This window comes from Harpia harpyja, chromosome 10, assembly GCF_026419915.1.
Source record: "Harpia harpyja isolate bHarHar1 chromosome 10, bHarHar1 primary haplotype, whole genome shotgun sequence".
Classification (NCBI taxonomy): domain Eukaryota; kingdom Metazoa; phylum Chordata; class Aves; order Accipitriformes; family Accipitridae; genus Harpia; species Harpia harpyja.
Window position 1 is genome coordinate 11,982,636 of NC_068949.1, and position 26,242 is coordinate 12,008,877.

A 26,242-nucleotide genomic window follows, 5' to 3' on the forward strand; every position below is an offset into this window, starting at 1 on the left:
GAGTTAAATGACACAGTAACTGAGAAATATATCTTTATTATTAGAATGTTTATATTCTAAAAACTTTTATCTGGGGTTACAGTACAATCCAATTTCTTTCTAATTAACTAACCTGGCATTTTCTCAGCAAGTAACTGTAACTTAGGCTTTGAAAAGTTTAAGAACATGCAACTTTTACTCTCTTTTTCTCTTCTTCCTCCCCCAAAAGGACAACTGACAGTCAAGATTTTGGCGTGATAAATAATAAAATAAACATCTCATTTATGAACTAGTAGTTACACTTAACTTTGGTGACTAACAGAGTAGATAGGCTTTTAAAAATAAAAATATTCTTTCAGTGTCAAGTGGATAAAGGAATGGATGAATATATTTTACTTTATTATCTTCAAAAAGGGTCATTTTTTTCAGGTTTGTAAAAGAATGTGGAAAGCAATAGAAAAAACTCAAGAATGTTTCTATTTTGTGGCTTGCCTAAGAAAGTTGTTGTAACACACAATCTGACCCAAACCCATGCAACACAATTAACAACAACTCTTCAACACACACAATGCCTACCATAAGGCCAAGCGTGGCCTTGTGACATAGTTAAATAAATACTAAAATGTCATTACAACCTGAATACCTGAACTGGTTTTACACTGTGACTTTCTACTGAAACAGTGTTGAGAAATTTTAAACGTATATCTGATTGTTCCATATACAATATTTAAAATAAGTGAGGAATAATACTCTCTTTCTTCACTCTGCTACTTTCTGGGAGCTCTGTGCACTGACAAATGTATGACATCTGTAGTTACCTGATCCTAGCTGACTGACTGGTCATCTTCTGCTTTAAAAATATTGCAACTCAGGTGCTTATTGCAGCAGTAATCATAGTGATACACTGTCTTTTAATACTCAGTTCTGCTTACAGTCATAAAAAATGAAAAACATTTTTCACAGATCTTTGTACACATACTGTAAAAATCACCTTCCACATAAACAATTTACATCTGTTATGAGTATTTAAAAAATAAATTACACAGACTTGTCTCACCTATCCTTTCTTTTTCATGAGAAAACAAATTTCATCAGTAACGTCAACAGGATGTTCTTATCTGTAAACATGGCATGAGGATTCATGTTACCAAAAAACTGTACACACAAAAAATCATCTTGATAAATACTCTGATAAATAAGGATCCTTTTAATTGGCACAAACCAATGTAAACATGTGCATTCCTGTCCTGCAGTCATCTCTAACTTCCTTGCTCTTGGGTTTTTAGTTGAAATTCAGGGATCTCTCAGTCCTGTCAAGATTCTTTAGAGATAAAAACATGAAGGGTTTTGGTTATGATCATTGCCATTTTAGGCCTCTCGTGCTTGAAACCAAGCACAGGCATTGAATGTGGTGCCATGCAATGTAACAGGTTGCTTTAGCCTTTCACTGCTGTACCACAGCTGATAACCTTTTGCTGGCACTTGGTACTGAAATTTCTCCTCTGGCTCAATGCGGTCTATGCTTGTCAAGGCTGCGGTACCAGCTTCTGGTCTCCTTGCTGAGTGATACCAGAGGCTGGTACCTATGGCAAAGCCATAAAGATTCTGGAATTTGAAAACTGTGCTTGAGACACCAGAGCAGCCCAAACTTGTGCCAACAGACAACATGGCTGCTGGCAGGATTGAGCAGTTTAATGTATGTAATAAAATATGGAAATGTGCCCGACTGGCCTTATGGCCAAAAATCCAGGGTACCAATCTTCTGCATCTAAGTATGTCTGTGCAGGCAACAGTTAACCATTGATCTTATATGTACCTAAGCCGAAAGATTGAATATTTAGGTGCCAATTAAATGGATTCTTCGGAACTTCAGCAAGAGCACGGATGGAAAATAAATTACCAAGCCACATGCTGCCACTAAAATAATTAAGGATACAGCCACAGTACTGCCCAGCAAGATAACTGCAGTCATTTAAAATAAGCTCTATAAATAAATAAATGAATGAATAAATAGAAAAACCTCCATGTAAACTGAATAAAATGTCACTTCTCTTATAGTGCCCAAAGAGGGAATGGCGTTACTAAATAATATAAATCTTCCATACTGTATATATTTCTATATATTATATCTGATATGTTTTGGCATGGCCAGATGTATAGGAAAAAGTAGGATGACTAACTTCATTCAGTATTTGTTCTGTTGAAGCCAAGCTCCAGCATTACTATATATTGCTAACCATTCCTATAGCGGTTTGGCCTTTTTACCCATCTTTGATTTTGCGCTTACTTTCCTGGCAGAGCAGACTGGTTCAGCTTTCTTTTGTGCTCTCCATATTTCCCTTGAGCAATCAACAGGTTCATAGAAGCATTTCACTGGCTGCAAGCTGTTTTTTTCATCCTTTGCTTTTTTCAACAAGATTCTTCCTTTTTGAAAGGAATGAGGCTTTGCATCAGGGATATTATACGAAGTGTGTTGACTTCCTCGGCTCCTGAAATTAATAACAGTGATAATTAATAACTATTATTCAATCTTGCAAAGTGATAGGTCCCCAAAATGTCCCAAATGCATACATTTTTGAAGACAGAAATAGCCTTGCTTTAAAGGACCACGCTGAAAGTTAAAAACAGAGTTGCAAGATGAATTACACTTCTCAATACTTAAACCCATCCGTTACTCTAAGAACCCTACATGTGTTACTGGTGGACTCTTCATGCGTGTTCACTTTTATTCAGATAGCATTCTGCTGATTTTGGAGCACTGAGACCTTATTCTCATAACTATATTCTCTGTATTCTCATAACTTGGTGTTCTACAGGGATTTTAAAGATGCACATGTTTACGGCAGCCTTCTGCAAAGAATGAACATTCCATGGTCTTTAGAAGACCATACAGCACCAGTAACAGTAGAAAGCGGGTGCAGGAACTATAGGACCTACTTGGTGGGATCTCAGCAAGATCCCTAGCCTGCGGCCAGGCCCCAGGGAACTGCTGCTACTAATGGCCAATAGCTCAGTAAACTCCAGGCTCTGCCTTTGTGCTGGCCACCCATCTAGGGAAACTTTAGCTTTGCTTTTAGGCTTTGATTTGAAATGGGAGAAGAGGCAAAGGGAATACAGAAATTGGTGGGAAGAAGGGTATGAAAGCTTAAAAGCCAAAGTAAGCTGAATTCTTTGTTCTCTCTGTGATGGTTCAAGCCCAGCAGGATTTGCTGAAATTGGTGGGCTTAGGTGGAGTGACAGCCTAGTGCTGCAAAGGCTGAACCATGCCCTCTGCTCTGAAATTTTACGTTGAAACTGCAGTTCCACAGTTTAGCTAGGTAAGATCATTACAGTCCCTTTTAACATAATCTTGAAATGTTTTACAGCAGATACATGTAGTGTAACAGCAGCACTATGAATATAAGGCACCAGCTCATGTGTGCCCAGCTACTGTGACTGAAGAACAGATGTGCTGATGTACAAGTTGATCTCTTCAGGGTTCCCACAGGGCTATTTTCCATAGCTCATTATTTCTGGAAACCATGTATCTGTAGTATTACTTCTTCTGGGAGTTCAACAATATTGAACAATTGACAAAGCCAGTTTTGGAAAAAGCTGTGGTTGTTCATGTGTGTAGAGCGCAAACTCTCCCCTGCTCTTTAAAAGACCAGAAGGGTGTCACGAAAGCCTCTGTATTTTTTGGTGGAAGGCAGTGAGGGCAAGTTGACAGCACAGGAACTGAGCCTTACCTACAGAACAGTTTTACCTGGTTGGCAGCTTTGCCAACCAGACTTCACTATCGGGAAGTTTTTTGGGAGAAAATGCTGTGCAGGTCCAAGCTGGAGTTTGCAGGCACTGTGCCATGCTGGCCTCGTGCAGGCCTGGGCTCTGACCACTTGCTGGGGGTTAGAAATTACTTTTGTAAATGCACAAGTGTTGGCCGCTCTGGTTTATGATCACTTCTTGGGCACTGTTTGTTACAGTCCGTTACTTAGTTGTTGTTAAAAGATGCAGTGCTCTGTTTTTCTCAGATGTTGTTATGGCAAAAAAGTTACATCATTTACTCCCAAGGTACACACAGGCGTTATTGCAGGTGATGTTAGTCACTCCTCTGCTGCACTGAATGATGCTATTAAAACCAGAAGAAGGTCTAGGTTAGTATGATTGGAGGGGATTGCCTAACAGAGCTAAACTCTATTTAAATTGAACGAGTTTATGGTAGAGAAGATGGACGTCTGTCCCTAATTCACAGTCAGGGTAAGAAGATATCTAAGACGGACAAAGATGCAGGTCATTGCATGTGAAATGCAATGCTGCCAGCTCCAGATGCAGGAAATGTTTTTTCACTGAAAGCGGCAGCTCCTCAATACAAGTGACTGTGAGAGTTTGAACTTCTACTCAAACATATTCCTAATCTGTCGCATTATGGAGAAAGACTGAAATGATGTGACTAAATGCAGCCCACTGCCACAGGCACTTAAGAATCCTATTCTTGCTGCATTTCAGAAACATCAGGTATTTTTCAAGACAGGTCTCATGATCTTGAGAGGCCTAATTCTTAGCTTCTTTACAATGGGAGCTGGCATTTAAAGTTGATTTAGGCACAGATGTGCTGGCAAATCTCAGTGCCCTTGAGAAATGGCTAGTGAGCATCAGCAAAGGTCTGCCATGCCCTCAGTGGAGCATTTCCCAAAAACACCCAGGAGAAATTGGAGAAAAGGAACTGGGAACCAAGGCGGAGGCCTTGGAGCAAGAGGGATTGCAAGTGCTGCCATTGATCCCAAACAACGTAAGCTATCAGTGGCCCCAAACCTGCTGAGATTACACTGCATTTTCTGGATAGGTAGTAACACTTCCCAATCTTTTAAACTGGTACATATCATTAAAACCTTGTTTTATGTACTGAGCTGAGTTAGAGCTCTTAAAAACAGCTGGTGTGGTGAATGCAAATGCTGGATTCATCCACAGAACAGGCAGAGCAAAATAACTTTCCTATCCTTCTGAGCATCCTCTCCCATATCCTCTCTGCTTTGTAGGACAAGTTGGGATATTTTTAATGTGGTAACTCCAAATAAAGGCTACTACTAAATTCTAGTTTTGACAGTGTCTTTTCAAAGTATATCAGTAGTTAAACAGAAACCTCTAAACAATTTCATATATGCCTTTGAACTCCAACTATTTGTCAGCAATTAATGGGTTTTACCAAACTGCACTATATTTAGACCAAAGACTTGTAAGTGGAAGGACTCATCTCACCAAGTCATTGAATTCATTGGTTATATTTTAATTCTATTTTCCTTGATTCCAGTCATATTAAGACATCTAGAAGCCTGAGAAGTGTATACACAGTCAACTGAAAGACTACTTTGAACAATCAAGTTTTTCCAGAATCTCAAATCAGTAGGAAAAAAAAAAGCTATAAAAATAAAAAGTAGAAAGAACAAAGCTAAAGCCCCATGCTGTTAATTATGAATGCAAACACTGCTTATCAGCAAAAGAGTACTTGGCCAGTTGCCTGCTAGGACTATAATATATGAAAAACAGAAAATAGTCAAAGAGCAAAAAGGCCACCCCCAACCCGGTAGGCTATACACTGTAATTTTGCTTTATTTTCCAGCCCATCCATCTGTTCATGCGTGTCTCAGTCTTCCAGTAATTCTTGAACCCATTGGTCAGACACAAACAAATCCGGCAGGGACGCAGAAGTCCCAGACCTGTGGTGATGCAACAAGTTTCATGGCAGTGGGAAGACGACCCAAACTCGTGTTCCCACTAAGAAAGGTTGCCCTGAAGAAGGATGCACTGCCTGACTGTCACTTGGCCAGGCAGCACACATGATGCTCCGAACCAGCTGCTGGGACTCATGACCAATTTGCAAAGACGTGGGAAACCAGCCCCAATTAGTTCTGCTGCTCCCAGGACACCTGCCTGAGTAACATGAGATATTGTTAGTGCCCATGCTTTGTCAGGGCACTTGTTTCATTACGCGTGATTTTTAAGTCGACAGTGTTACTGTCAGTTAGGAAATGACAACTGTCGCTCTCCTACCTACAGAATGTTAAAGATATTTTCAGCTGAAACATGGCCTGTCTTTGCTGAAGAGATTCAGCTACTGTAGCTTTGCAATAGGCTATTATAGTCAGCAGGAAGGAGCCATTCATTTAACAGAAAATTATTCTTTTTTTTTTTCTTTAAAGAATATCTGATTTTAGCTTTGATTTAGCAAAAATCTGTTTTTCCTCCCTTACATGACATAAATATAGATCACACTCAGGTATAGAACCTGATCCAAACCCAACCTGATTCAGGCTTTTGGATAAGGTGAAATGCAAAAGCAGAAATGCAAGCATGTCAAGTTAGTGTATTTAAGTAAGAGAAAAATAAAAAGCTATACGTACAGGCATCTGGGTTTCTTATTTAATGAAATGTCTGTAAACTGCAAAGAAAACAGAAGCAGGTTATTAATATTAGTATTACATGATAATGTAATTAAAGTACAGGGATAAAATATATGCAGTCTTGAAAATCACATTTCCATTCTCACCTGCTGTGAAAAGTAGAAGAATATTCATGAAAGAAATTGAAAAAAAACCCCAACTTACAGATTATTACTCCTCCAACTTATTACATCTGTTTCCAAAATTCGCAACATGTGAGTTAGTGGCTGGATATTTCCCCATTATTTTTATCGTAATGATAATCAAATTGCTCAAGAAGTGTGGGCTGAACAGAGATCTTTCACATTAGATTAAACAGTATGGATACAATGAAAAGTAATTATTGTGTTCAAGATAATTAAGGGACAGTGCCTGACTAAGCTGTATTAAATGAACTTTCTCTCAGAGCCTTTAATTTTGCAGTGATACATTTCCTTTACACAAGCGGCTAGCAAACTCCAGCTACGAGCCCTTGGCTCTGCCTACAGTAGCACTGAAGGGCAGAGGTCGAGAACACAAGCATTTCTCTCCCTTCCCACCCCACATCCTGAGACCACCTAGGGACAGCATAGCCTCAGAGCCAGCACAACTCTGCATGACTTCATTTTTTACAACAGTTTGGTTCACAGTGTGGAAACACTTTTTCTAGTTCCTCTTTTAGTGGAGGTCAGGAAAGGAGGTGTTTAATGCCAGCCCAGCTTAAATCGGTCTGGGTACTAAATCGGTTCTTTGTACTGATATCCCATCAGTGCTACTAGACTGAGCCTTTGAATATCATTTAATGAAGTCACTGAGCCAAGCGAGTCAGATCTGGCATCTGAAAATGATTATGTTCTTGTAAATGTTCCCTCTGTCCCTGGTATTGTCCACACTTTGCAGATGGATTTTTGCCCAGGCTAACTTTGCTTGTCATCTGTCTTGGATGGAGTCTGGAGCCATCTCATGGTGTGCTTTTCTGTAATTACCTCCTGAAGGTCAGGCTGGTCAATATTTGGATGGATGACCTTAGAGGAACGCTGAAGTCACTCAGAATGCAGGGCAGCTACCTCAAAAATTAGTGCCTTCCCCAAGGGACACTGCTGAGCCAGGGATCCCAGTAAACACATCAAGAGCAGGGGAGATGATTTAATACTGAGGCCCATCTTTACGGTCCCCCTCGACACTGTTTGAGATGTCCTGTGCTAGATTTCAGCACATCTACATTTATTCAGGTCTTACCTAAAGCTCTTTGTCTTCCAAATGGCTACAGGAACCTTTGCTTTCCACCACTGCATACCTGTTCAGTGCTGTGCATGATCAAATGCCTTTCCTCTCACATCCCAGGATGAGCAATTACTTAGCATAGGCAGCACGGGGTATTCATTTAAACTGAAAAGTTCTTTGGAATTCATGTGGCTAAAACTTGCCATGTAAATGTAATGTACTGTAGGGAAAATACTGAGTTTAAGTACTAATAATGAAGGCTTTTAAAGAAATAATGTATTTTAAAAAACAACATTCAGACAGCTTTGGTTTCTAACCTGTGGGAATCCATTCACCGTTACTAAGAGTCCCGTGATAGGTAACTACAGAAAGCAAGCTGATTTGCCAGCAGGCTAACATGTCCTCTGTAGGGATCCACACCTTTCCTGAGACTCTTTAGACATCTCCAAAAAAATGCTAAGTCACTGTGACATAAAGGAAAGTGGTTGTTGCAAAGGTAACAGCAGCAATAGCCAAAGCTGGGAAAAAAAGGTAAATATCTGGTAAATATTTCATTATTCTCTGCTCTCCCTTTGCCATCTTTGGCTATTGCTGCTCTTACACTCTCTGCTCCTTTCAATCCTGTGAAATGGCAGTTTAAAACATAAATAAAACACATCTAAAGAAACATTTTACAAATCCAGATCTGTCTGGAGTAGCAATTAGCCTGACCCACTGAGCCCACCCATACTCAAACTCAAGTACTCTCCCTCCGGTGGTGGGTGACAATGAAGAGAAGGACTTTGCTGGCTTACCACATGCTCACTGACGTCAGTGTGGTTGCACACCATCTGCTGATTTTGGTAATATTCTAGCTGCCTTTCTGCCAGATCCACACGCTGCAACAAGTTCTCAATGAAGTGCTGGAGCCTGGCTTTTCCCCGCACTTCTTTTTCTGCTGCTTCTTCCAGGAAGTGGTTGAAAGTAACAACTTCTCTGCAAGATGGAAACATTGCAAAGAGACCACATTTAAATAATGCAAAGGGCCCTGGTCAAAAAATTACTGAAGTTTCTCCTGTTGATCATGGTGATAGCCCATGGTGGCCAATCACTGTCCTTTACCTCTGTTAAAAGATTTCAACCTTTTTGTGGACACAGTGCAGATCTGGAAACCTGAATGATGAATTTAAGTTTATGTGCAGTGGGTTTGGGTTTTTTTGTCACATTATTAGGTGTCTTGGAAATAGTCCTTAGTGGTCCACAGGGTAGAAACGTCATTAAGAATCACCTCTTGAGGTATCTGGAGACAGCTACAGCCACTTTCTCTTTTTTTTTTTTTTTTTTTTTTTTTCACTTACCTGTGTGAGTATCAGCCTGGAAACACAAAGAGAAATGGATGAATCCCCAAATTCGTCTTCCTGGTTCATCATAATCTTACAGTGGTAGTTTAATGTTGCTACTGGGGTGGCTCCTAACTTAAAAGAGCTACTGTGGCCATTAAACTTCATTTTGGCTGTGATCCTGCAAGTACGTCAAAGTGCAGCGTCATGATCTGGAGCTAGTGGGAGCATGGGAGATTAACAGATAATCTACAGATTATAGACCAAGGAATATGTGTATGGGAAGAGCAAGTTTTAGGTCAGGAGTTTAGAAATGTTTCTTGTCTGCTAACACAAGTGGAAGAAAGAGATAGCACCACTGACTGTGAAAGGTCCCAGCTCTGTACTGAGACAAAGCTCATTTTGAAGTGCTCTGCATACTATCAGTTTACTATCAGTAATCCGGCCACCATTTGGACCTCTGATATCACAGGAGTTTCTGGGCGGGAGAAGTTTGGTTGCAGAGTGAAGCATGTATTATGAAAAATGGCAAATCTGAGCACGTAGGACTTCCCCAGTTAATAAATGCCTGGATAAACAGTTCTTGCTCTGCCAAAAATGTTAATTTTTGCTTTGTACAAAACTGAAGGGGTGGGAGTTGGAGGAACCAATGCTTGCCAAATGAGAAAGGGCATGATTGCTGGGCAGAAATACATCGCTTGAGGAAAAAGCATTTTAAGCGGAAACTAGGAAACAGTTTGTAGCAGAAATAACCTTTCAAAGCTTGGCCTATTTATAACAAATCCAAAGTTTCTCTGCATGTCATTGTTATAACTCAGTATAGTTGTAGATAATTGGTTTAACTCAGTATAGTTGTTTTAACAGTGAGCTGTTTTGCCCTAAGAAGAGTTAGGCACAAGTGGTCAGCTATGGAAATTCACCATTTAGGATTTGGGCTGTGTCTGCCTGCTCTATACCACAGCAGAGTGCAGCAAGAGGCTGTTTGCATGGCTGATCTGATGGTAGGAATAAGGTAGAAACAAGCACATATTGTTTGGATGAAGAACGTTGATGAATATTAGTTTATATTAACTGACCCACAAAATCTGGCTTAAGAAACAGAGAGGTACCTTGTTCATTAAGCTCAGCTAATCCATTGCATTTCAAGGCTCTGCACAGTTTCTGTGATTATTAGCTTGCCGAGAGCAACCTGGTAATAAAAAGTCACTGAGGAATGCTTAGGATGAAGCCAGTCTAAACTCATTAAGGACAATTTTAGGGCTTTATTCTCACCACACTTACAGCATTGTAACTTCTTTGATTTCATGATGCCACTCTGGTTTTGTGTTAGTGTGGAAGCAACCTGAAGCCCTTGGCACTCCATTGGGCTCCTCTTTTACAGTAGACAGGAAGCTCAAAAGGACAGAAACTCAGCAGGCTGGCTCCAAATCCCTTAGCCTTTGGGTAAGGAAGAAGTGTGCACGGCCCGCCAGGCCGCTGGCCCTCAAGTGGGAAGGCTGGGCAGAGTGGGGAGCTGCCAGCCTGGGACACCAAATGGACAGCCCTCCCCGGGGCCACAGTCAGCTTGTGTGTCGCTGCAGCGGGAGGCCACAAACATTGAGTACTTGGCATTTGTTTTTAAAAGGTGATAGTTTCAAGAATGCTAACATTTGTAATTGTCTCAGCAAAGGTAATTTACAAGCATTCATTAATTGCCTGCTCCATGGCATTAATAGATCACCCACAAATTTTCCTTTCCTACAAATATCTTGTTAGTGAGCTGTGCCATAAGGGGGACAGGGGGAAGCAGTGTTTTTTCTGGAAGACTTAGATGACTATCAGGAGGAGAACAGAGACATCATGTCAAGAAATTCCCTAGTATTTTCCTTGCTTTCTAGACTACTCAAGATAACTTGGCATGCTACATGCCATTATTTGTAGGAACAGTTATTAGCAGCAGTAGTAGCACTTCTACCAATTTTTCTCTGTTTAGCTGCCTCTGTACAGTCTATGAACCTGCCTTTAATAACTTTTATCTAAAAATTTTCCTTTGGGCTGAAATGGTACCAGCACCCTGTAAATTCCCTTTAGAAATACAGGAGCCAGGATTATACCCACCTGCTAGGTCTTGGTCACATGCCTTGTCCTGATAAGCAGCCCTTCTGTCAGTTCAGCTACATTCTTTGTTTCCACTTCATTCTCATCTCTCAGAAGAACAACATCAAGCCCTGAGGACTGACTGCTGATAAGTCTGTCTACTTGCTCCAACACCTCTTCCTCAGAGAGATCGCTCCGTGCCACAGCTATGCCTTGGTGACCCAAAGGCATTCCCAGAACAATTTTTACCCTCCTCCCACCATGAACAATAGGGAAATGGTTCAAAGAACTCATGTAGCTTCCTGCAGCCACTGTTTATCTGTTTAATTGCCTTTCTTGTCTCTTGTAGTTTGCCCAGACTTTTTCTTAGCCATACTGATGACCCTCTCCCTTCAGTTCTATTTCTAGATATCTGTGATGATTTTTTGCTTATGTTCTTTATTTTACTTTCAGTTTATTTCTCAAGGCCTCTGCCAAGTTTTTGGGGATTATGTGATACAATTTCTATCTTTTACTCTCTGCTCTTATGCTTGTAGAAAGATGGATGTTCACAGACATCAGATGCTGCTCCTCATGAAGTCAGGGGGAAGCTGAGCCCGTGAATATTTTGGGTCCCACTTGGTAGAGGCACAAACCAGAGCATAGCAGCATGGGCCCACTGGGCTCTGTCTTGACAGCCTTGTCAGCAGCACTTACCTGAAACAGGAGTCATTCGTTAAAGCCTGGCTCAGACCTGAAGCATTGCCCTTTCTAATGAGAGGTCTCTGCTACTATTCTACACCTGGAGCACTGCTGCTATACTGAGAAAAGGTTATGTAGAGTTATTAACTCCCCTTATGAACTTCTCCACTCTCAACATCATCTCTTTCGACTCTGCTCTGCTCCTCCGTTTGGTCTCTGCCCGTCAGCCTACAGCCTCCTGCCCCTTTTCACTCAGCTGCACCCTCGCACTTACTGTAGCACAGTAAGCTCTAGATCCTGCCACTAAATTTTCTGAGTGGAGTAGATGATGCTTAGCACAGCTCAGATCTCTGTAAATTTCTGTAATGGATAGCAGAGTGATCTCATCCGTTTGCTTATAGTTTACTATACTAATATTAAACATTAATTAAATTAAAATTAAATTAAATTAAAAATTAAAACATTTTATTAAGGGGCTATGACTGGGCAGCAGGGAGAAAGCTGGGTTTCTTGCTTTGTCTTAGGTGCTCTTGTCAGACAAAACCTTTCAGGAGGAGGGATCACTGCTACTGCCCAGAGAGCAGAGGGCACATCGTACTGCCAGCAGCTTGTGGCAACAGGGTGAGGCAAGCAAGAGGGAAAGACAAGGGGGATGCAGCCTGGGAGGTGTCCAAGAGGAGCAGGAGGTGCCTGTACTGCCAGACTGCCAGAGAAGAGCTCTTCCCAGAGCCAGAGGAGTGCAGGGGAAATTTATTGCAGTGCAGCAGGCAACTCAGAGGTGCTCAGCTGAAAAAACAAGTGCAGAGGGAAGGACTCACTGTAGGCAAGAAAGACTTGCTGCCAAAGCTTTTATTTTAATCTGACTCTGCCAGGGAGTTAACCTGTTATAGTTAACCAGACTTAACTAGTTTGGTGGGTTTTTTGCATTCCAACTGCAGCCTAGCTGCCCTCACAGAAAAACTGCAGACAGCCTGCCTTGAAACTTATCCTGAAACCTTCTTTATGGAGGCTGTTGTCATGAAACAGCATGAGATGTGGTAAATAAAGTTATAAATCATAGACTGACTAGGTGACATTTATTCTTCTGCCTTTACCACTAGATTATACAGTGCTCCTTGCAGGAGTAGTGAGCTGTAATTCTCATTTACTGGAGCAGTTGCTGGCCTGTGGACTCTGCAGACACCCTTAGTATTTGTATGGCTTTCAGCAGTTAAGTGTGTGATACACAGAGTAGATGCAGAAGCTGGGACAGCTCCAGCTCCTTAACAGCTGACAAGAAGGGCTAATGATTTCTCACATTGTGACCAATTCCTTCTATAGATGCATAATACTGGTCCCAGGACTATTTACAGCAACTGGGACACCTGCAACTCTCTGTAGGTGGAGACAAGCATGAGGCTCTATGCAGGTTCTGCACCCAAGTATCAAATCCCTTTAGAGAACTTCATTTGGAATAACTCTGCCTAAAATCAATAGAAAACCAAACACTTATTCTACCTGAAGATGGGAAAATTCCTACTACAGGAAGTAGTAAAGTGATTTACTTGTGAAAATATTTAAAATATGGACATTCATTAAGTATTAATGCCACTGACCTCATCCATCATCCCATTGGTGTTATTGCCTGAAGGCTGCTATCCATTAGGTTATGGTTTCACATTCCTACACCACTATCAGCACATTCGATTTAAGAGGTTCACACCTCCACTTCTCAGAAAGTTATTGACCTACCAGTTGCACCCATTCAGTGGGCTGTGCTCTAGATCTGAGCCCTGAACTTACTGGTGTGACACTGTGAAGACTAAAATGCTGTATTTCACAGAGCCATTCTGTGGGATAGTCATGCTACACTTGAACCAATGCAGCTGTGGGGAGTAATCCCTTGAGGGGGAAGATGAAAGGAAACAGGGAAGAGGGAGTGGGACCACCTGAAACTGAGGGTAGAAGAATAATGTGTAGTTGTGGTCATATTCTACTTAAGAGCAAAATCAAAACTGTTTTGTTGTACAACTGAAATTCGTGTTTTAAGGAAAGCTGTTGTTTTAAAGCACAAATTGCAGTGATCTCTAAAAGCCAACTCTTAATCCCATTGTCAAGATGTTACTTGCACAGATAATTCCATTAATTGCAAATTTAAGGTGAAGCCACTGGCAAGAGTAACTACTCTCTACCACAGCTATTCTGAAATAGCCCTTGCATTCCAGGCTACGCCAGAGCAGAGGCATGACCAGACAGTCTCGAAACAAATGCATTAGACTGGTTAAAGAAATTACTGTCAGAGATAGGGCAACATACTACATTAATGCTCTTACCCTATAATCAGGAGACAAAGTGAAATTGTTTAAGTCACCATTGAAGGTAGCTTCCAGTTGAGGACTGGACAAATGCTTATGCTGTTCAGACTTACTGAAAATCAAACTCTACCAGTTTCATTTTCTTATATAACTTCCTGAAACAAGCCTCTCTGTGTCCTCCAGAAGTTAAGTTCATAGCTGGTTGTAGTTTCAATGGTTTTCTTGATATCTTATTCAACAGTCTTATTCCCTTTGGGCAGGCTTCTGTGTTATCTTTAAGATCACAGCACTCACTCTGAGTTGCATCCTCCTTCATCAAACATTGAATAATCACTTTCAGGGCACATTTTCTAATTAAATCATTCCTTTGCTCAGCAGCTCTGCTGAAAGCTTGACCCTGTAGCCATCATTCATCAAAAATGTCCAGGGCCCAACTGAGGCAGGTTGGTGAACTGGGACCTGTCTTTGGTACCTGTGCCTGCTTCTCTAGAACATCCAGGTTTTTTTTTTTTTTTTCCTTCTCCAAATAGTAATAAAAAGCTTTGGCCTTTGGACTTTCTAAATACACAAATAAGCAACACAAGAGTGACTGCTTTAAGACTCTTCTGTGCTTAGAGTAATACTACTTCAACTACGTATTAGTATAGTTAGTGTGGTACCTCCACCTCTCCTACCCCTCAAAACAGTTCATCTCCACAAGGGCACCACACTAGTATAACAGCATGTACCCATGTGCATATTAGCACACCCATTTTGTAAGGGAACAAAAGTAAAATTTAACTAAAAAGATATCTTCACTTTGTCACTGCCTTTGTTAGACTGCTATAGGCTTTATTTAAAACAAACAAAAAATAATCAACTGACAAGTCTAAAGAAATAACCTTACCGACCCTACAAACTCTTCAAACAGGCATCCCTGTGCCTGCTGGTGGCCTAAACCAACACTGCTCCCTCTTACTGGAATGAGAGGGCAACAGTAAAACGTCATAGTGCTGTCATTTGAAATTAGTGCTTTGATTAGCAACAAAGAATTTAGATCTCTCCTCCCTAAGCCTTCTTGGGGCTTCCTAACCAAATTACTCTTGCCAACACACATTTTTCCTTTCCCTTATCTTTCCTATTTGACTTCACAATCAGATCCAAAATCAGAGCCATCACCCAAAGTGCAGTTGTACTGTTATTTTCTGTCTTCTTGTATACCCTTCTAAAGAGGAAGTTTCTTAAATCCCAACTTTTTGTTTTTTGTTTTTTTTCACAGCCTAAGAGCCCAGATAGGTCCCTGGCTTATCTGGGCACATTTTGTAAAGAATGAAATATACTGGATTGTTAATTTCAGTATTATGGAGTAATTTGATCACTGATAGTGATTGTCCATTCATATAAGATACTGACAGAGTAGGTGGACATGGACTAATACTCAGATATGGGCCCAGTATAAACATCTGTAACTTCTTGTCAGAACGTTGTTATTTTTCAAGAGTTACTTGAAGGGATCCCCATAAAAGTTTTCAGCTTCTTCCCTAGAAGAAGAGTTTTTGTGACCTTATCTAAGATTTGGACTAGTTTGTTGGTTTGGTTTTTTTGTTTGGGGTTCCCCCCCCGCCCCTTTTGGATCTTTGTGGGGTTGGTGGTTTTCTTTGTTTGGGTTTTTTGTTTGTTTGTTTGTTTTTTACCCTCAGACTGATCTAGAGTAGCCATACCTCAGTCTCTCTGAAATCTACAAGTGCATATTGATTATAATCTCTTCCTTGCCTTCACAAGCACCATATTCCATGATCCCTGGTAGCAGGGACAACCATTCAGAGACCAAGGGAAGACTGGTTTCCTTTACTTCCTTAGAAATAGGATAAGGAAGTGTTTCATGGAAGAAGGTGTTTTCTTTTTCCTCCTATAAAGAGGAAACAGGAACAAATTTTCAGCTACAGTGGCTCAATACCAATGCCAGTTTTGGGAAAAGTTATCCATATTCACAAGATTGCTTATGAAAAAAAAAAAACAAACAACCCAAAGAAACTGATGAAAGCATCTATTTCTGAAGGTCAGCAAGTATCAAAACAGTCCCTAAGGGCTGCCTTTGACTTTCCACAGTCTGCCGTGAGAACTCTTGCTTCTGCAATTTCCATTAAGCAGTCTTGTTTGGCTTTCTAATCATCTGGACTTCTTCCAGAAATCAAAGCCAAAGTTGAGATCCTCCTTTTTTGAAGGAGAAAGTCTTTTCAGCACACCAAATAAGTTTTTGAACACACAAAGGACTGCATATGTAGACAGGTCTCAGAATTTACCAACAGTCCATGAGAAAACCAGACAAGTGACACTGTTGTTACCAAAGTCATGAACATCCTTTCTTCTCCCCTCTATTACAGCATACCATCCAGTGCCTCCTTGCTGCTGGCACAAAGCTAAGCATCCCAGGCAATTTTAGAGGTTCAAATCTGAAAAGCTACCCTTAGAAGTACTAGTCCTGCTTTTACAAAGCATTGTTTATACCTACCTTCCTTCTCAATTTGCTAATTGTACAATGACCTTTTAATTGACAAGCCATACAGTGCATTTTTCTATGGCACTATGCCTTGTTATCCCCCAAGATGGGAAATGCAGGAATGATCTGAACAAGAAAAAAATAACATATTTTCAGTTTTTCCTAGGTGAACTCTACGTATTCTTACACCCTGCCTACCCTCTCAGTCTCCTCAGAGTACCTTCATAGTGACTTCTAAGAGGCAATGCTGTGGGGCTAGGCACGGGCATATGCAAGAACATGCTGTGACTCTCCTCTTCCCCCTCAGTACTCTTGGCTGATAGTCTTTCATCTTATCCACTAGCATGCATTAGGCCCATTTATCTTTAGAAATTAACACACCACTGTGTAATATCCATTCACTCATTCCTATTGCTGCTTTTGCTTCTGATTTTTTTTTTTAATCTTCTTTATCGAAAGCTGAAACAAGCTAGCAGTAATCCTAGAAGAGCAATACCCTGGGTACTTGGGTGAAGTCTCTTGTGCAGCTACCTCTGTTGGCTAGTGTTTCTTACCAATCAAATAACCTTCAGTCTTCCCTGTAACACCAACGTAGGAGCTACCTCTTCATCTGCTTATGCCTTCACCCTCCTCCTTTAGAGATGGCTAGAATTGTAACAGCAATCATCTGAGCTCCTGCCCCCTTCCCAAGCCTGGCAATGTCCTAGTGTGAAGGATGGTGTTTCCCCATTTCTCCTCTCATTCTGTGTTCAGTCTTTTCTGGCCTCAGAACCACAGCCTGCCACTGCTGCTAGTAAGCAGTCTGCCAAGGGGGTAAGTGGTCACTTCCTCATGCCTTTTCCTAATATAGTTAAAAATCACAACTTTTGCTGTCTTGTTCTTTTCACAGATCAGTGTCCTTTGTTGTCTTCCCCAGATCATACCCATTCTTTCTACCCAGATAACTCTATACCCCTTCCTCTTTTTCCATGAGCTCTTTTCTTCTGCAGCACTGCAGAACTCTGGTTTTGCTCCACTGAATGGTTTCTGCTTTCTCCTGACAGCCATGTTTTTCCTGTGGATCTCAAGCCTTGAATTTTAAAAGCACATTCTGCCTTTAGTTTGGGGTAAGACTCATACCACTTAACTTTAGGTATCTGAGGTTCAGCATCTTGCCTAAGATGGCTGCTTACCTGAGGTCCCCCTCTAGTCTGCAGATGGAGGAAGGACCTCCACAGAGCAATCCCTCCCTCTCTAAGATACTTTTCTAGAACAAGTAGGATGAATCACACTGTGAAAGAGCCCATAAGTGAAGCTTGGCTAGATGGGAATACCAAAACTGCTCCAAACTGTAAGTTATCTTCATGGCCTCTTTCCAGCATACTTTCAAACCTGTCTCAGTTCCACTATTATCTTTAGCTTCATCTTGAGTCCTTCAATCTTCTCTTCCACAGGGATCACCTGATATTTCAAAAATCAGAGGTTCTGTTGAATATCCCTTCAAGGAAGATACACACTGCAGAGGCTCAAATCCCACCACCTTTGCTGTCCGCTTTTCTGGGAAATCTATAGCACTGCCTCAGGACAGATGACTCCTACCGATGTAGGAGCCATCATCATCTTTTCTTTCTAGTCCTTAGACTACAGGAAGGAATGATGAAAGCCCTCCAAACTTCCTACACTGAACTCCTACACCACCTTCCTTATTTCTTCTAAGATCAGTGTCATGGCAACTAGCACTTCTCATCTTCCCTTGGTAAGCTGATGAATTGGTTTAGAGGCACTCCATTACCAAGGCTCTTTATTTGCATTTCTCTGAAATAAGTTGTGTTGCTCCAAAAAGCCTGAAAGGTTTCAGCAAGTGCTGAACAAACTAAGTAGTTCCTGTATAAATAATATATCAGCTATCACTACATTTTTAATGGATGCATCACAAACATATTTTTAGCTGGCCTAGGTTAGTCAGAACAACTCTGGCATCTGCTTCCCATTCCTATGTAAGTGATTCCAGTTTCACAGTTCTGTGTCCATCTAAAACACCAACTTGGACGTGGCCTTTCCAGCACTGTCTCCAGTACAGCTTTGGTGCTGCACGGGAGACCATCCCACTCCACAGGCAGCCTGCTGACTGACCACGGTGGGATGACTTGAGGGAAAAGGTGCTATTTGGTATTCTTACATACTTCCTCCAGCACTTACCCACCCATCTCTTCTTAAAAAGATAACGGATTAGAGGTGTCAGTGTAAATCAGATTACACGCTGACGACAGCTTCTGCTTGTCCCTACCCCCATGAAACCAGGGACACAACACAGGCATTAGAAAGCATGGTGGGCATAAAAAGCAGAAAGCTGGGCAGTCAAGCATGAAAGCCACCTGCTTGGGGAGCCGTCCCCTGGGCTACAACTCTAGAAATACAGTGGTCAGGAGCTGGTGAGCACCAGGCCCTTTCATACTCGGCAAGCAACCGAACCATCCCCTCCCTTCTCCCCCAGAAGCTTTCACTGGCACAGGTGCTGGCCAGCCCGCGCACAACCATCTGCTCTCGCCTCCCCACTTACTCCTCTTTGCGGTGAAGCTCCTCCTCGGACTCGCTGAGGCGCTGCTTCAAGGCCGCAATCATCTCCACTGCCACGTCCACCTGCCTGCTCAGGGCCCGCTCCCGCCGCTGCACCTCCTGCTTCTTCTGGGACAGCTGCACAAAGGCTGCCCGCACCTCCAGCAGCTCTGCCGTCTTCTGGGCCAGCTCTTTGGTAAGCTTGTCGATTCGCTTCTCGATCGTTTTGTCCACGGCCTCTACCATCCTATTAAACTTTTCTCTGACGTGTGCCTCGAAGGAGGCTCTGGAGTCAGTGGCCGGGAGGCCGGGTTTAGAAATCTGCTCGCTCGGGGAGTCAGCCGGCACATAGTTTGCAACGTAGGAGACGGGCCGCTCAGCTTCCACCTCCAGAGGCTGCCCGCGCTTCGCGCTCTCGCAGGAGGCATCGCAAAAATTCAGGCAGGACCCTTTCGGCTGCACGGCGCCGCCGGGGCTCCCCAGGCTGCCCGGGGCGGCGGGATCCGGTGGGGAGATCAGCTCCGCGCCTTTCAGCGGTGAAAACGGGCTGCTCTTGGGCAGGAGGCTTCTCTCCTCGTAGCTGTGGCTGTACTCCAGGTGCACCCGCAGAGACGAGAGGCTCCTGAACCTCGTGTGGTCGCCGCATCGCGGGCAGCGGAAGGGGAGGCAGACGCTGACGCTCTCGAGCGGCTCCTGCCAGGGGTGCCTGCCTTCATCCCGGGCCGTCTGTTGCATTCCTCGCCGGGCCCTGGCTGGGAGAAAACAGCCCGCGTCCGCGCCCGCCCGGGGCCGGGGCAGCCGGGCAGGCGCGCCGGGAAACTTGGGAAACTTTCCCGGTGATTCTTCAGTGGTATCGCGCCATCTCCGCCTGGCGCCCGGGGAGGCACCCGCCCGGCGCGGCCAGCCGCAGGGCCCCGGTGACGCGACAGCGACGCGGCTCCGCTCGCCTCGGCCGCCGCCCGGGCCTTGCCGGAGCGGAGCGGAGCCGGGCCCCGGCTCGACGCGGGCCTCAGCCGGCCGCAAGGTCGCCGCCCCCGCGCCGCCGCACTCACCCGACTTGTTGCCGGTGGCGGTGCCGCTGGCGGTGTGGCGGCGGGGGAGCCGTTTTCAGCAGAGCCGTAAATCAGGCCGAGCGCGGCGCCGTCGCCGCCACACGCTCTCGCCGCCCGGCCGCCGCCGCGGGGCGGGGCGGGGCGGGGCGGGGCGGGCGGCGGGGGGGAGCGGGCGGGCTGACAGGGCTCTGGCCGCCGGTGCGGGCTGGGGGCTGGTGTGGGCAGCAGGACCGGATCGGGAGGCACAGGCTCAGGGCCAGCTGAGGCCAAACGGGGCTGGGAGCCGGGGTCATTCCCCGCCCGGAGAGCCGGCTCCTGCCCCCGCTCGCCGTGGGCACCCGGTAGTTGGGATTTTGGGGGGGGGGGGGGGGTGCCGGCGTCCTGTTAGCGGTCATAAAAAAGCAGCGAGCTGCGTGGGGGATGTTGGGGACATGCTGAAGGGTAAGGCAATTAAAAGCATTTAAGCAGCAAGACTGACACGTACAAATAGGTATAACCTGGCCTCAGCTTTCTGGGAAGAGAATTGGGTGTGTGTTTTCTTAAAACTATATTTAGTACCCAGAATTTTTTTTTTTTTTTTTTTTTGTAAATATGACCCTGATTTAGCCTAGGGGTTTAGGGAAGGGGAGTCAGTAGTAGTGGGATTTCCATTTTGAGTATGAGGAACGCATGTCATAGAATCATAGAACAGTTTGGGTTGGAAGGGACCTTCAAAGGTCATCAAGTCCAAGCCCCCTGCAATAAGCAGGGACATCTTCAACTAGATCAGGTTGCTCAGAGCCCCATGCAACCTGACCTTGAAGTTTCCAGGGATGGGGCACCTAGCACCTCCCTGGGCAACCTGTTCCAGTGTTTCACTACTCTCACTGTAAAAAATGTCTTCCTTATATCTGGTCTAAATCTACCCTAGATCTACATCAATGTAATTGATGTTGGAGCATGCTGCCAATGGGTCCCCTCAATAGAGGAATATGCTTCTAAGCTTTTTTTTATACCACAGATGTGTGTCTATTTTTACAAATTTTCAGAAACACAAGCAAGGCAGATTGTAGAGTAGCAGCCTTTTTGAGGTAATAGTGAAATATTGCTCTTCTAAAATCTAGTGCTTGAGGCCATAGTGGTAATAAGCTGCAGATTTTTTTATTACTGTGGGAGAAAGCATTGCGGTAAAGTTTAATTCTGTACTAACATATCTGTTCTTTTAGTGCAATATACAGGCAGAGTCCTAAACACTGAGAAAATCCGCGTGCATTGATAGATGCCTTTGATGTGATTAAGACATTCCCAGTAAATGATTCACCAGATGGCACATCAAAGGAAGTTACTCAAATTGCATTTCAGAGCTTCAGCTAATCTCTAAAGTGTGTGGGCTACCATCCAGGCTGCAACGTTTTGCATGAGTTAGTTGTCCTGTATTACCTTGCATAAATGTGGTGATTTTCCCTTCTTCTGTCATCAAGCAGTATCAAAAACCAGAAAGGAGGTCAAGAGGGAATAGTTTTGAACCGTACTTTCCTCCAAATTTTGGGCTTCTGACTATTTCTTTGAAGGAGGCCAACGCTGGCAGGACGAGATGTATGGATGTGACCCTGTTTTGCTCCCCATTTTCTTGGCTGTTGTCCTCTATTGTCCATTATCTCTCTCTTTTGCCCACTGCCTTCCTACCTTCTCCTCCACATCAGGGGAAGGTACTCGGTGCTGGTGTTCAAAGATGCAGATGAATGCTATATAATTCAGGTGAACTTAGCCTGGTAGGATGCTACCTGAGGCTCCATCCATGTTTAGAAGAGCTGATACCCACCCATCCCCTCCAGCTCATGGTAACGAGAGTCCTCATGGCCTTGGGAACAGAAAATGTTGATGGCTTTGAAAGACCCCATTGATCTGCAGCCTAAGCTACGTGGTTTTGGTCAGTTAGATCTGAAATCCAGTGACCATCTAGCCCCAGCAAATCTTCTTTCAAGAGTTCTCAGGGTTTACTTGCACTTTAAATATTTTTTTTGCTGGATTGGGATCCAACTCCTTATCTCTTCAGTTATCTACTCCTGATGCTCCCATTTGGATGTGCAGTTCAGTCATTCTCTCAGTATTTGGAGAGGAACAGTCTCCCTTTGATATATCAGTAAGTGTGCATTTTACACTGGAGGACGTACATCAACCATTACATGTCTGAGCTTCATCCCCTGTGATTTAGATCTGGAGTGGGTAGAATCTAACACTATCGCTTACACAAAGCCCAAATTTACACAGCCATAATGTATGACTCATCTCTGAAATTTTGCCAAGTGCTGGGGAAGCATTATCCAGTTTATTTGTATGCATCTCTCTCTTTCAAGATCTCTTGAAACACTTTGCAAGATTTCCAGAAGGATAAAAGTTACTTAAATGAAACCAGCATGTACCAACCTGCCTGGTGCTGCAAGGAAGGTGGAATATTCAGAATATTCACTTTTTTTTCAGGTAGTTATCTGTATCTGTGGTACTGGGTCCCATAGTTGCTGATTTTGGGTGGAGACTGATTATCTGATCTCTTCCTGTTTTGAGGGTTCCTACAAGCTTAAAAATCATATTTCAAAAGTGAAGTAAATTTTGTTTGGCTGATAATTCCACTTTACTGCAGGTGGCTAGAAGAGGGAGTTTTATAAAACCAGTTTGCTTTTCAAGAGTTACCCTAGGTGTTTATCTTCTGATTTTTTTTTCTCATCCTAGACAAGGAAAATAGGTGAGTCAGTTTTGTTTTTACTTGCAGCCACTTTCCCCTTCAGGCTTGCGATGCTGATATGGTTGGGGGGGGGGCTTTTTCATGTAGCGTAGAACTGGATTCACTGTGACCACTTTGGGTGCATTCAGCAGCCTCTGATTTCCCTTGTTTGCTTACTGGTTTGCTTTGAAAAGAGGTTTCAGAAATTTTTGTCTCTCCCCTTCATGCCCATGCTCCCCACTCAGGTCTTCATTGTGTGATCCAGCTGGTTTATAGGAGACGTGAATCTGCACAGAGTTTCTGTTGGGGAAGTTTGACTAAACTATATATGGGTATATAAAGATAGATGCACACAACTGCAGATCCGTTACCACTGTATACAGATGGAATTGTGAGTTTGGCTCTGGCAAGCAGCACAGTCCCCCCCATTCCACTGTAAAAGCTGTGCCCGAAATAGGTATGCCTGTTCAGCTCTGTTAATTTGCATGCTGGGAACTGCCGTGTTTTTCTTAGTCTTTGGGCATGAACCATAAATGCACATGATAATTTGAGTTGCTGAAACTTACCTGCATTTAATATTTACCATCTCCTCTCTGTTTATTGAGAGGAAGTAACAAGTGAGTAGTAAAATCTAAGGAAAGACCTTAGAAACTTGAAAGAAGTATTTTAGTAACTTTTATGGTAGTGGTGCCTTAGACTGGGATTCATATTATCTTTGCATGCAGATATATTCAGGATACATCAAACGTACAACAAAGTTTATTTTACTGCCACAGGCACTCATACCCACCCAGTAGGAAAGAGATTTTCTGTGGTGCATTTCTAGCATACTGATTGAGGTGCACTCAGCTTGCAAAGAGACTGAATGGGAAGGAAGAGAACATGAATGTACGTATTGGGTTTGTGTGACTGTTTGGTGCTGGTTAGTTGTTGCCTTCTCCTCTTTCGGGGGGGCTTCAATTTGGTCACTGAAAGTCAATTTACCATCTTTTAAAATAAAAAAAAAAGTCAAGTCTGTGTTTTCAAATGAGTTTTGTTGTCACAGCAACAAGAGAGGCAGCATGCTGTGAGAGTGCTCTTGGTCCTGCAGCAGCTTATCCCACACAGTTTGCAATCAGCTTCTAGCCGTTCTGCAGACTCCCCAAGCTCATTTGTGTTCCCATAGGTAACCCCTGGCTGCAGCTCACTCCAGAAAGTTGTTTAGCTTTCCTCTTCTTTACCCATGCTGTTGCATGCTCTTATAGGTGAAAAAAAGATCAAAGTGTTCTCTTCTAGGTTGATTTGCACCATTTAACCCATACCTGGTGAGAGTTGTCAGGTGTGAGATGGCTGCAGGCATATTTTCCAAAAGACAGGAGAAGAACGGGGTGGGGAGGAGTCTCAGCAGTGGGTCTGGCCTGCGCTTCAGCCATCTTGATTTTTCCTCCAAAAAAGTTACTTTTAGGAGGATAAACAAAATATAACTAACACCTCTTGAGAGAGAAAAAGTTGGGGGACTTGCCTTCCAACCGAGTTACTCTTTACTGTGCTTATTTTGAAGGGGAAGAGGAACATAGCAAGTTTCCAATGCTGTTTCCTCAGGGGATGAAAGTCTAAGCTCTAAGTTGTAATGTGCACGAGAATGAGCTGGAGCCTTTTAACAAAGCCGTCCTGTACCTGCCCCTCACACTGGTGGTCTTTTGAAATCTTCCACAGTGTAGCAGCGCCTCTGGCAACAGCATTGGGACCTTGAGGTCTGGTAGTCAGGGACAGGTAACAGGAGCTGAACAGGGTCAAGACATCACTGGTGGCAGTGAGGGACAAATCTAGCATAGCTCTCCAACTGGGACAGGATGTTTTATATGGCTGCAACAAACCGGCCTGGTGTAAGCCAGCTTTGTGCAGCACATGAGTTCCTGTTCAGGTATTAATTGTGGGATTAGCTACCAGATTTATGCACTGAAAGAAGACAGAACAGAGCAGAGAGGTGTACAGCAGTTGTTGGTCCTATAGCTCTTCCAAATTGAGACGCAACCTGCAGCAGAAAAGGGGTAATTTGGTTTTGGAAGAAGCTGCCCCACTCAAAAAAGGAGACTTGAAGACAGCAAAAAACATGTCAGAATATCTTTAAAGAAAGATTTCTCCCTACAGCAAAGCCTTTTCCTCATTGGGACTTACTAAAATATAGACATTTTCTCCAAAGGAAAGAAAAGTACAAAGCACGCCATCAAAGCAAAATTTCAAGCTATTTCATTCTGATAGCGTTCTTTCTGCAATGGACACCGGATGGAATATTGCTTTTAAAACTTCATACCACATGCCTTCCACGTTTGAGGAATTATGTGTGAAATAAATCACATTGATTTCCCAACTGAAAAAAGTGCCCCAAAAGGCCATAAAAGGACCGAGAATTGCCATCTATAACTAATTATCTGCTTTGGTGCCTAATCCGATGTGCTGGGGTTTTAAAAGTTTTTAATTTACATAAGCAGAGACATAAAAAGAACAGTGTTAAGCTGTGGTGGCAAATACAGTCCTCTGCCATATCCAAGCATGTGGGAGAGCACTCCCAAGCCCTGCAGGAAGCAGTGGGGCTGTGCTTCCCCTTCCCCTGTTCTGCCGCATCCCTGACACCTGTGCCAGGGGCAGAGAGGACTCTGCTTTTTGCAGCAGTATCTTGTGTAAAGGAGGTGAGAGCCAGTTGCCTTTAAAGAAAACGTATTCCCTTCTCCTGGAGTTTGCACTTGGCTTTGAATAGACGTTATTGGCATCATAGGGAAAGCGCAGCAAGTAGTCATGTTCAGGGGTGGATCATTTTTCACCTCTGTTTAAAGATCCCTTGTGCAATGGAAGGCACTGTCAGGGTGTATTTATCTGCTTGCAGATACCAAGTAGGTAATTCTGCTGTCGAGCTGAAATGTTATGCTGGTGCATCTATATCAAAGATGTACCCTTGTTATAAGGAACATGCTGAGGAAGAGAAAATTGCATTTCTGCAGAAGGGAGAAAGTATGGCAGAACTATGTTTCACCTCTTTTATGGACCAAAGATCCACTAAAAGCCACGTGATAGCAGCACACATCAGAGTTGTCAGGAATCTGCCTTCAAAGTATAGCCTAACTCAACAAAACATGAAAACAAAGCAGAACAAGCCAACAACCAACACTGAACCAAAAAGGCAAAGCCTCCACCCGGTCCTACTAGGACAGACACCAAATATCACATAGGAACACAGACGACAGTTCAGACCTGCGTCTTTAATGCCATCTGAAAGCATATTGATTTTACTGGATGTTTAGGGACAATTTGCTTCTATTCCTTCATGCTCTCTCCTCTTTCCTCTTTTCTGATATTCATACGGGCAGTTAATTTCCTAGTTTACATTATGTGTAAAGGTCTGGGGGAATCAGCTATTCCTGTCCTGGGAGAATGACTGGTAGGCTGGAGGTTCCTGCACCTGGGCAGGACACTGAATGGGTGGACTTAATGGGGCTTCCAAAGTAACTGGAGAGGGGGTCACTTAAACCA

General features: G+C 43.3%; 2 protein-coding genes across 3 annotated transcripts in view; one reads left to right on the forward strand and one right to left on the reverse strand.

Annotated features, from left to right (window-relative positions):
* Positions 1-26,242, forward strand: part of RTKN2 (rhotekin 2) — a 210,112-nt gene that overhangs the window by 135,808 nt on the left and 48,062 nt on the right. The gene's annotated exons all lie outside the window — the stretch shown is intronic.
* Positions 21-20,172, reverse strand: ZNF365 (zinc finger protein 365). Of its 2 annotated transcripts, XM_052799820.1 has the most exons (5): positions 18,987-20,172; positions 8,393-8,573; positions 6,357-6,394; positions 2,267-2,468; positions 21-1,097 (listed from the first exon to the last, which is right to left on the reverse strand). In XM_052799820.1, the coding sequence occupies exons 1-5, from the start codon at positions 19,715-19,717 to the stop codon at positions 1,080-1,082; spliced, it is 1,170 nt and encodes a 389-aa protein (XP_052655780.1). In that variant the 5' UTR covers positions 19,718-20,172; the 3' UTR covers positions 21-1,079. The 2 variants fall into 2 exon arrangements, with proteins under 2 accessions (XP_052655780.1, XP_052655778.1); XM_052799818.1 differs by having other exon boundaries at positions 21-2,468.